The 12,152-nt window shown below is 34.8% G+C and overlaps 1 protein-coding gene across 1 annotated transcript in view; it reads right to left on the bottom strand.

Moving 5' to 3' along the window:
- Positions 1-12,152, bottom strand: part of USH2A (usherin) — an 800,956-nt gene that overhangs the window by 601,968 nt on the left and 186,836 nt on the right. Inside the window, exon 14 of the mRNA XM_057531465.1 lies at positions 8,966-9,129. Within this exon, the coding sequence (XP_057387448.1) occupies positions 8,966-9,129 (164 nt within the window). The remainder of the gene's footprint in view (positions 1-8,965; positions 9,130-12,152) is intronic.

The raw sequence follows: 12,152 nt of genomic DNA, 5'->3' as shown, positions 1-12,152 counted from the left end.
TTCAGATGATAACATAGGAAAAAAATCTTTGCTACATTGGGTCAAGCAAAAATTTCTTAGATAGCATGCAAAAACATATGATCCAAAAAAATTAACTTTTGTAACTTACACTTAATCAAAATTAAAAGCTCTTGGATTTTAAAGAATACCATTAAGAAAAATTTTTAAATAATCCACAAAATGGAAGGAAATATTTACAAATTGTATCTCAAGTATATAAAGAATTCTTTAACTCAATAAGAAGATAAGCAACTCAATTAAAACATGGGCAAAATGTGTGAAAGACACTTTACCAAAGAAAACACAAGAATGGTAAATAAAAATATGAAAAGGTGCTCAAAAGCATTAGTCATTCAAAAAATGCAAATTACAAACTACAATGAGATACTACACACACATAAAATGACTATAGGGCTTCCCTGGTGGCGCAGTGGTTGAGAATCTGCCTGCTAATGCAGGGGACACGGGTTCGAGCCCTGGTCTGGGAAGATCCCACATGCCACGGAGCAGCTGGGCCCGTGAGCCACAATTGCTGAGCCTGCGCGTCTGGAGCCTGTGCCCCGCGACGGGAGGGGCCGCGATAGAGAGAGGCCCGCGCACCGCGATGAAGAGCGGTCCCCGCACCGCGATGAAGAGTGGCCCCCGCTTGCCGCAACTGGAGAAAGCCCTCGCACGAACTGAAGACCCAACACAGCCAAAAATAAATAAATAAAAATAAATTGCACCTCCTTTTAAAAAAAAAAAAAAAAAAATGACTATAATAATATATGGTCAATGCCAATAAGGTCATAGAGAAACTGGATCTCCCAAAAACTGTTGGTAGAAATGTAATAGTATAGCCATGAGGGTAAAAAGTTTGAAAGTTTCTGGAAAAGTTCAAAACACACTCACTATATACTTGCTACACTCTTAGATATACCTAAGAGACATAAAAACATATGTCCATACAAAGACTTGTACCCATGTGTTCATGATAGCATTATTCATAATGGATAAACACTGGAAACAGTCTATATGTCCAACAACTCATCAATGGATAAACAAAATGTAGTAAATGGTATCTTACTCAGCAATTAAAAGGAATAAACTACTGAGAAAAATAACAACATGGATGAATCTCAAAACAACAGTTCTAAGAGAGAGGATCCAGATGAAAAAACCTAAACATTGTATGATTTCATTTATATAAAATTTCTCAGATAGGCAAAATTATTGTGTCAAGAACTAGATAACTAGTTACTTGAGGCTATAAATGGAAGTGGAAATTGACTGAGAATGGGTAAAAGGGAACTTTTTTGAAATGATAGAAGTATTCTACAACTGGATTATAGTTATGTTTGCACAATACTAAATTTACTGAAATCCAACAAACTGTATATTTAAACTCATTAAATTTATGCTATATAAATTATACTTCAATAAAGCTGTTAATAAAAGAAAAGCTATATAGAATTCAGGGAAAATGGCAGGATGAGGAACAGCAGGAAGCTGTTTCCCCACCTAGACAACAATTGCACTGACAGAATCTGTCTAATATAACTATTTTAGAACTCTGGAGTCTATTGACTCCTTGCAACCTCCAGGGTAAGGCTCAAATGGTAAATTGCAGTTAATTTTGATCAATTTCAGCTCTTAGCACAGTAGCAGCTACCCATCTTCCATCTCCAGCTCCATGGCAGGCAGCTGTGTACATGTTTCTGTAACAGCTTGCACACAGTTTGCAGGAACCAGGGTGGGCAAAAAAGACCCTTTTGTCCAAATATTGGGAATATGTGCTCTGATTGTTGATCAATTCTTCTTATCACAGAGTTGCAGACAAAAAATGAGGGTGGCAAGGGTTAAACCATCCTCACTGCTGCAAGTACTCCTACCCCAGAGGTTAAAGTGACTCTAAGAAGAATTTAAAAAGTCAGCACTCTTTGTTATCTTTATTTTTCTTTTCCCCCTTTTCTGGAGGAAGACAGTAACGACTAGGACATTCAAAATCAACAACATATACAAGGAAAATCAGAAAATGACCATGTATGTCAAGGAAAAGGTGCAGGTGCAGAAAAGATCTGAGAAGACCAAAAGTTTATACCTCAGACTGATCCTTGATACGGAAAGAGCCTAAAACAATCAAACATAAAAATAACAGCCAAAACAATAACAGCAAACAGCAAACCTTGAGAAAGTGGGAGAAGCTGATTTCTAGAGTTAGATTCAAATTTGAAGTTTTCAACAAAGAAAATACAAGGCACACAAAGAAACAGGAAATTATGGCTCATTCAAGAGAAAAAAATAAACAAACAGAAACTGTCCCTACAAAAGACTTGATGGCAGACCTACTGGACAGAGACTTTAAAACAACTATCTTAAAGATACTCAAAAACTAAAGGAAGATGTTGAGAAAGTTAAAAAATGATGTATAAACAAAATGTAAATATCATAAAGAAATAGAAAACAAAAAGAATTCAAAAAGAAATTCTGGAGCTGACAATTACAATAATTAAATTTAAAATTCACTAGAGGGATTCAAAGGCAGATTTGATCAAGAAGAGAGAATCAGTGAACTTGAAGACAGAAAAATAGAAATCATTGATTCTGAGGAATAGAATGAAAATAAATTGAAGAAAAATGAGCAGAACCTAAGGGACCTGTGGGACACCATCAAATGGAAAAACATGCATTGTAGAAGTCTCAGGAGAAGAAGAAAGAGAAAAAGAGGCAGAGAGAATATTTGAAAAAATAATACCTGAAGGCTTCCCAAATTTAATGAAGATATGCATATAAAATCCAAGAAGCTCAATGAGCTCCAATACACTTAAAAAATCTAACACCAAGACACATTATAATCAAATTTTCAAAGGCCAAAGATAAAGAGGGAATTTTGAAATAAGTAAGACAGAAGTGACTTGCTACATTCAAGGGATACTCATTAAGATACTTAGCAGAGTTTTCATCAGAAACTCTGGAGGCCAGAAAGCAGTAGGTTAATATATTCAAAGTGCTAAATGAAAAAAAAGAAAGAAAGAAAGAAAAAAAAAACCCCTGCCAACTGAGAATTCTACACTCAGCAAAACTATTCCTCAAGAGTGAGGGAGAAATTAGACATTCCCAGATAAACAAAGCTGAGGGAGTTTGTTACTACTAGACATGCTCTGCAAGAAATACACAAGGGAGTCCTTCAGGGTGACCTGAATATATATATTAATAGCTCATTTGTGTTTAAATCTTCTTGACACTCTACTCAATTTTATGTTCGTTCTTGGTTATTTACCTATCTTTTTGTCATTCACGTTTGTTATCTCTAATTATCAGAGAGGCTCTTATAGCTCTCCTTAAATTAATCTTATTGTGGTAAAATATATAAAGCATAAAATTTACCAAATTAACCATTTTAAAATGTGCAGTGTAGTGATATTAAATACTTTTATTAATGTTGTACATCAACAAACTGGATAACCTCGATGAAATGGACAAATTCCTAGAAAGACAAAACTTACCAAGACTAAATCACAAAGAAATAAAGCATCTGAATAGAACTGTATTAGTAAAGAGATTGGATCAGTAATCAACATCTTGCAACAAAGAAAAGCCCTAGACTTGATGAATTAACTGGTGAATTCTATCAAACAAAATAAGAACTAATACCAATTATTCTCAAATTTTTCCAAAAATTTGAAAAGGAGGGAACACTTCCTAACTCATTTTATGAGGCCAGCATTACCCTGATATAAAAGCCAGACAAAGACATTACAAGAAAAGAAAACTACAGAACAATATCCCTTATGAACTGATGCAAATATCCTCAACAAAGTACTAGCAAACCAAATTCAGCAACACAATGAAAGGATTATACACCATGAGTAAGGGGGGCTTATTCCTGGATTGCAAAGATGTTTCAACAGACATAAATTGATCAAAGAAATACACCATATTAAAAGGTTGAAGAAAAATGAAACCACATGATGACCCCAAGTGACACAGAGAAACAATATGATAAAATTCAACACTCTTTCAAAATAAAAAAATAAATGAACTGGAAGAAGGAAACTACATCAAAATAATAAAATCCATGTATGAGAAACCTACAGCAAACATCACACTCAATTGTGGAAGACCGAAAGCCTTTTCTCTAGGATCAGGAACAAGGCAAGGACTCCTGCTGTCACCATTTCAACTCAACATAGTACTGGAAGTTCTAGCCAGAAATTAGGCATGAAAGAGAAATAAAAGGCATCCAAACAGAAAAGGAAAAAGTAAAATTATCTTTGTTCACAGATAATATGATCTGTTATGTAGAAAACCCTAAAGATTACACACACACACACACACACACACACACACAAAATCATTAGAACTAATAAATGAATTCAGCAATGTAGCATTATACAAAGTCAACAAACAAAAATTAGTTGCATTTCTATATATTAACAATGAACAATCTGGAAAGGAAATTATGAAAACAATTATTTACAATAGCATGAAAAGGATACCTAGGAATTAAATTAACCAAGGAAGTGAAAGATTTGTACACTGAAAACTATAAAACTTTGCTGAAAGAAATAAAGGTGACATAAATAAATGGAAACACATCCCCTGTTCATGGATTAGAAGATTTAATATTGTTAAATGTCAATACTACCCAAAGAAATCTAAAGATTTAATGGAATCCTTGTCAAAATTTCAATGACTTTTTTTTGTAGACACAGGAAACTTACCCTAAAATTCGTATGTAATCTTAAAGGACCCCAAAATAGCCAAAACAATCTTGAAAAAGAACAAAGCTGGAAGACATACACCTTCTGATTTCAAAACATACTACAAAGCTACAGTAGCTTTGTGGTCCTGGCATAAAGACAGACATAAACCAATGGAATAGACAAGAGAGTCCAGAAATAAACACTCGCATATATGGTCAAATGATTTTCAATAAGGAAGCCAAGACCATTCAATAGGTGAAGTAGAGTCTTTTCAACAAACAGTGCTTGGAAAACTGGATATTCACATGCAAAAGAGTGAAGTTGACCCTTATCTAACACCATTTACAAAAATTAACTCAAAATAGATCAAAAATCTAAATGTAAGACCTAAAACTATAAAATTCTTAGAAAACAACTCAGGGCAAAAGCTTCACGACATTGGGTTTGGCAATGATTTCTTGCATATGATATCAAAAGCAGAAGTAACAAAAGAAAAAATAGACAAATTGGACTTCATCAAAAATTTAAATATTTGTTCACCAAAGACACTATCAACAGATTAAAAAGGTGACCCATAGAATTAAAGAAAATATTTGCAAATCATATACCTGGTGAGGAATAAATATCCAGAATACATATGTAACTCCTAAAATGCAACAACAAAAAAATTCAATTAAAAAATGGGAAAATGACTTGAATAGATATTTCTCCAAAGAAGATATACAAATAACCAATAAGCACATGAAAAGATGCTTAATATCACTAATCATTGGGAAAACGCACATCAAAACTACAATGAGATACCATCTTACACACATTAGGAGGGCTACTATAAATAAACAAAAAAAATAATGTTGGCAATGGTAAAGAAAACAGAACCCTTGTGCACTGTTGGTGAGAATGTAAAATGGTAAAGCTGCTGTAGAGAATAGTATGGCAGTTCCTCAAAAAAATAAAAATAGAATTACCATAAGATCCAGCAATTCCACTTCTGAGTATATACCCAATAGACTTGAAAGCAGAATCTTGAAGAGATCTCTGTACACCCACATTCATAGCAGCATTATTCACAAAAGCTAAAGCATGGAAGCAACCTACGTGTTTATCGACAGATGAATAGATAAGCAAAAGGTGGTATATACATGTAATGGGATATAGCTCAGCTTTAAAAAGAAGGAAATTCTGACATATGCTAAAATATGGATAAACCTGGAAGACATATGCTAAGCGAAATAAGCCCGTAACAAAAAGGTGAATACTTTATGATTTTCCTTATATGAGGTACCTTAGACTGTTAAAAATCATAGAGACAGAAAGTAAAATTATGGTTGCCAGGAGCTAGGGGAAAATGTGAGGAAGGGGGATTATTGTTTCATGGGTATAGAGTTTCAGATTCACAAGAAGAAGAGAGATACGGAGATGGATGGTAGTGATGGCTGCACAGCATTATGAAAGTATTTAATATCACTGAACTGAACTGTACATTTAAAAGTGGTTAATATGGTAAATTGTATGTTATGTATATTTCATCACAGTAAAAATATTTTTAAAGGAGAGATATGAGATCCTCTCTGAAAAGTAGAGATAAAAAATGTGAATGATAAAAAGATGGATAAATAACCAAGGATAAACGTAAGTGATTTGATTATCAAAAAGATTTAATCACAAATGAGGTATGAATATATATATACAGTTTACTTGTTTGTTTAGTTCAGTTCAGAAGCAGAAGTTTAGGGCAAAGTAGAATGTCATTCAGTAGGAAAGCATGCAGAAAGCAGAACTCTATGATACACGTTCTGTTTCTCTCTCTCCACATCAAAGAGAATGACTATCATTTTAAAAGCATAAAATAATTATTCATAGGAAAGAACTAAATCACGTAATAAGGAAGCATATTATGAGAGAAGGTCTAACTACTCTATTTTAATTCAATTCCCCTGCACTTTGGAAATTATATCCTAGGATTCCTGCCTCCACTCCCTGTGCAAAAAAAAAAAAAAAGAAAACAACCAATCACAGATGGTATTGCTAAACTTTTTTCAGTGGCTAAGGAAGTAGAAAAGATAATAACTATAATCTCATGGTTCCCAAACTGTGCAGAAGGGTACCATGAAACATGATACTTTTCAAGGAAAACACATTCTTGACATCAGCAGGACACAGAGAAAAATATGTGCCCGAGGTAGTTCACAGCTTCAACAATAGATAGCACTACATTCCTTTCTATAGCATCCTGTCTTTGTGAAGCTGGTTGTTCTAGCTGTTGCTGGGATTAAAAAGCAAGGACCACGTGAAAACCAAGGTGGAACAGGACAGAAAGAAGCTCTCTTCACACTCATCCCACAATTGGCACTTTCTTGCGCCTCTCATTCACTTCCTTCTGTTCTCATTGTGTCCATCACTCTTGCTGACTGTGTTTTGAGCTCCTTTAAAGGCAGGAATCCTGTCTAATTTTTAAGATGAATTACCTCTGTTGATGGTAAGCTTCTGACTTTGTTTTGCAAACGTGGTGAAACCCCAACCTAAAACAACAGCAGCAAAAACACCACCACAAGTCGCTGGAGGAAATGTGCTCAATACTAAGGATCACAAGTTTAAAGAGACAGAAAGTCAAAAGGAACATATCCAGAAAAGAATAATTATAAATATGCAAGTTTTTTTAACTATTAAGAATTGAAAGCAGTGGGACAGACCAAAAACATTTAGCCCAGAGAAGAAAAATCTTAACATAAAAGTAAACATCTACCACTACCAAGAAATGTAGGCCAGGTTTCTAGTGACCAGACCATCCACTTTTGCCTGAGGTGTAATTCCTAGACTGTGTCTCAGGTGCAAGAACAGGTAGCCAAAAATGGAGCAGAAGCCAATATTTTCGTACAGCATTAGTGGCAGAACCAATCAAAAAATCTCTAAGATTCCATATGTGGTATGTAAAGCTGTCACAATTCTATTATAAACGATGATCTACGACTGACATCCAAAGAAATACGCTGGAATTTCTGTTGCACACAAGCCAATCAATTATATAGCTAATCAGTGAACAACAAATATTAATTAAATGTTCAATGAATCCAGATTGGTGTTTAGACTGTATTTATACACAAAGGCAATTGTGATCGTCCTTTCCCAGGAGTAGCGTAAGTACCTACAATTTTACTTTTACTAAAATCCAGAGAGACCAGTAAAACACAGGTTACTGAAGATAAAACACACAGGTACAAAAGCTGAATATGGCTTGTTAATCATTAGCTACATCTTGCTTTCCACTACTTCCAAAACTAGTACAGTTGCTGTGGACCCCAATATTTTATTACTTCTCTCTCTTCCTTAAATATAGATAGCGCTGCACCAGGCATACTTGTTTATGATGATTTGTCCAGACTTGTGGCACTTCCTCACATTGTGACTCATGACAATCTCAGGACACCTCAAGGAGGAAACACATTGTACATTATATTATAGAGGGCTCCTTACCACATGTTCTTAGCAGGCATTTCTTGGGAATTTTGGAAAAGGTAAGGATAGATGATCTTGAAGTAAATACAAAGAAATCATCAATATGCTATGAAATTGTAGGACTGCAGGTGACCTTGAGAAGTCAATTCAAGGCCCTGGAGAATAGTGTTGAGAAGTCAAAAGACACTATGATGTAACCTTTGGCTTCCACGAGTTAAAAATGTGAGAGATGTTGAAATAACTAATGCAACTTAAAGTAGAAAGGCAAGAATATCAAATACAGGAGTAATATGTGGTGATAAATAATGATAATAACTGCTACAATATCAATAAACAACTAGTAGTAGCACAGTGTCCATATGATTGGGGGGGGGGAGGTGGAAGGACATAAATCCCACAATAAATAAGTATAAATCTTCCATTTGCTATAGAAATTACCTGGAAATGTTCTTATGTGGTGAGGCGACCACACATTTTGGTTTAACCAGTGTTGTCCTAAATTTTACACTGAAAAGTCCCACATTCTGGAAAAACCCTTAGTCTGGGGTAAACCAGGACTTTGGTCACCTTGCTAGTGATACCACTGCAACAAACTATTGTAAATTTCCCACTGCTAAGATAATCATATAACCATGTTCAATGATCCAATCAAGGGAAAGAACCCAAATTTCATTTAGTGTAATTTTTTTTTTCCATTTCTCACTTAAATTCTCCACATTGTACCTAAGCCTTTCTGATGAGTTCTCGGTGGAGAGAGAAATTAAGGAGACAGTGCCCTGCATGATGTTGCCTCCTATAGCAGTATTGGGCCAGAGTTCACTTACTTTTGCTGCAGCCCAATGGATTGCTGATATCCAAATGGCTTGCACTGGGAACACAAGTATCACACTTGGAGCCAGTGACAAATCGTTTACAGAAACACTGACCAGTGACTGAGTGACAGGTTTCATTCAAGGCTCCTGAGAGATGACAACTGCAAGGCTGGCATCTGAAAATACAAACAAACCATCAAAGAGAGTAACGTTTCGATTAGTAATTCACAGTATAAGTTACACCTATCAATAACATTGTGGAATAAAATAGTCTGTTTTAGCCAGTATCCTGAAAAGGACTCCTGAGCTAAAAAACACAAAATACAACAAAACAGAAAAAACACCTTTATCAGAATGCCACTCACGATAAAATCTCTATGAAGCCATCTCTTTGTATATTAATTAATGCCAAGAAAGTGTTATATTGCTTTTTTATATGCCATGACACATCTTATGGTTTATTTTCCACACTAGTTGCTCAATTAAGAACACTGGAAACTTTCCATCCTCACAAAAGCAGTTCTCCTGACAGCTAAAAATTAAGATGAGATACCCATAAAATTATCTCTTCAAGTATCTTTTAAGTTGTGAAATACAAAACTGGGTATGATAATTATTGCTCCCCCTAAAAATCTTGTAATCCTATAGTTTTATAAAGAGTAAAAATTATATAGTTTTCTAAAGACTACATTTTGCTAAGGAAACAGCTTGAGGAAGAATGTTCAAATACTGTTGATGCTTTAATATATGTTAGGTTTCACTTTTTATTTTATGCACTAAACTTATTCACCCAAAATGATTAAAGAATAGAGCATTATTCTGATCTATGAAAAGATACTACTGATATAATGAAAAAACTTCATTCTGACTTAGATTTCCTGGACCCAAAGTTGATTGTAAAAATCACTGTTTTGGCATTTTGCCATGGTAGAAACTAAAACCTGCTTCCTCAGAATGAATTATTCAAACACTCACTCCATGTCAATGTCACAGATTAAGATAAGCAATTTTGGCACCATGAAGCCTTAGAGAAGCAAAACAGCACACGTAAGAAGCCCACCACCTTTAAACAGAGACTTTCCATAGGGTGCATCTAAAACAAAAGTATGACTTCCCCTATATTTTCTAATAAAGATGCTGGATGGATAGAGTTACTTCATCTCACTGCAACTTTTATGGTGTGATCTCCTGGGTAATCATTCAAGACCCTTAAAAAAGCCGATAAAAGCTAAAGCTGCTAAATAAGTTGCAAATTTGTTTTACGGACTAATATCACTTTGGGAATAAGTAAAGTACAGTTTGTCTTGAAACCCACTCTACTGTAGTTTGCCCTTTTTATGTCATGATAAAAGGACATGTTTCCCTCCAAACAACTATACTGTATCCTTTATGTATAGACGCTGCAGCAGAACTCCATCTCAAATAGATATTTTGTTTAGGTGTTTAAGTATTAGATCTGAAGAAAATTATGCATGGAAATTAAAATGGAATTACAGAAGCAACAAAATATTTAATTTGCTCCTAACTTCATTATATGCTATTACTTAGAGTATATTGTTCGTCGGCTTTTAATGTAATAGTGGTAAGCATAAGCAATAAGAGACAAGCTTCTCTCAATGCATATATATATCACTGCACCACTCATGAATAAGTGTCTCTCGAGTATTTCAGCTTTTATTACCATTCACTCATGAGACGATCACATTTATTTTACATACAGTACATTTAGAGTAATAGTTTCCAGTGTATAACATAATTCCTTTCCTTGATGGAGATCTATTTTCTTCACGTTAACTGCTACATGCTTAACTCCAAGGCAGCTCTGTCAATATACATGGGATATTAAGTTCCAAATCCAAACGGAATAAATAAACCAGTTCTTAGGAAAGCATGCAGTGTTTTGAGTAACTAAATGTGACTCTTCCTGATTTCATAGTCTTCTTATCCGAGCCATTGTTATATGCAACTTCTCTGACTTCTTGTAATGGCTTGACTTTAGTAAGAGAGATTTTTACCTGGATGAAGTTCATAGGAGACTTTTCTGAATATTATAGTTTGTTTCTAGCCTAAAGGACGCTGGGGATAATTTTGTAATTAAGGTTTAAGTAAAATGATTCCTGTAAATTTCTCAGCCATTCAAATATAATTTTAAACATTTCCAAGACTCTTTAGCAGATAAGCTACAAGTTTGATGTCATTTTATAAGTTATCCTTCCTCAAGAGCACCTCCTAAATGAAATACATTTCACGTTTATTAAAACAAAATTATACATAATGAAGGAAAAGACATTTTACGCTTAGAAAGAGAAACACCAAACTAAGATGAATTGTGATATTGATTTTGTGAGGATAAATGGTTTTTGTAATACTAATATAAAGAAACCTTTATTACACTGACTCTCCTGGTACAGCTAGGGCTTCTCCCACAATCTGTTTAAAATCTTCATTTTTCATCCTTATGGGAAAACCTCACTTGCTAAATGGATTTCATAAAGAGTAATCTGTCAAGATTTATATAGATAAACAATTTGTGATGTTTATTGACCAGTTCATTATGGTTACCATTACAGTTCTGTTTGGGCCCTTACATAACTTAGTGTTTACTGGATAGAATGGGAAAGAAGTTAATTAGCTTCTGTCTCTTAAATCACAAATCTCATATATTTTCCTTTCCAGAGAGCTTCTTCCAGTTGTGCAAACAGTAAGAGAAAGAGTTATCCTACTTATTACTATTGCGGAAACATCACTATGAATGAAGGGAGTGAGTTTCAACAGTGCATCTCGTTGTCAGAAACTTCATCATGTGAGGAAGAGCTACCACAATAGGAGGCCCATGGATACGGTCCAGGATATAGATAACTTTACTGATGTTTCTCTTTGGACACCTCTCTTCTGCCTGGAGCCTCAACTCATGGGTAACATCAAATTGAGTTAAAGATATTGACTGACATAAATAACATTCACTGAGGGCTAATTATCTCCCAGGACAGGACTAGGCATTGAGCACATAAGGATGAATAAGATAGAATTGTCCCTGTCTTCAAGGAGCCCTCAGTCTAGTGAGAAATGAAAACATGGAAAGAGCATTAATAAAGATGTGTACAGACTCTTTGGGAACACAGAAAAGGACCGACTACCTACTCTGGTGGAAAAGGATGGGGAGAGGGAAAGAAGTAGTAAGAAGGAATCCTGAAAGAGG

The sequence above is a fragment of the Balaenoptera acutorostrata genome, chromosome 1 (assembly GCF_949987535.1).
Source record: "Balaenoptera acutorostrata chromosome 1, mBalAcu1.1, whole genome shotgun sequence".
In the NCBI taxonomy this organism is placed as follows: Eukaryota; Metazoa; Chordata; class Mammalia; order Artiodactyla; family Balaenopteridae; genus Balaenoptera; species Balaenoptera acutorostrata.
This window is presented reverse-complemented; position numbering and strand designations above follow the sequence as displayed.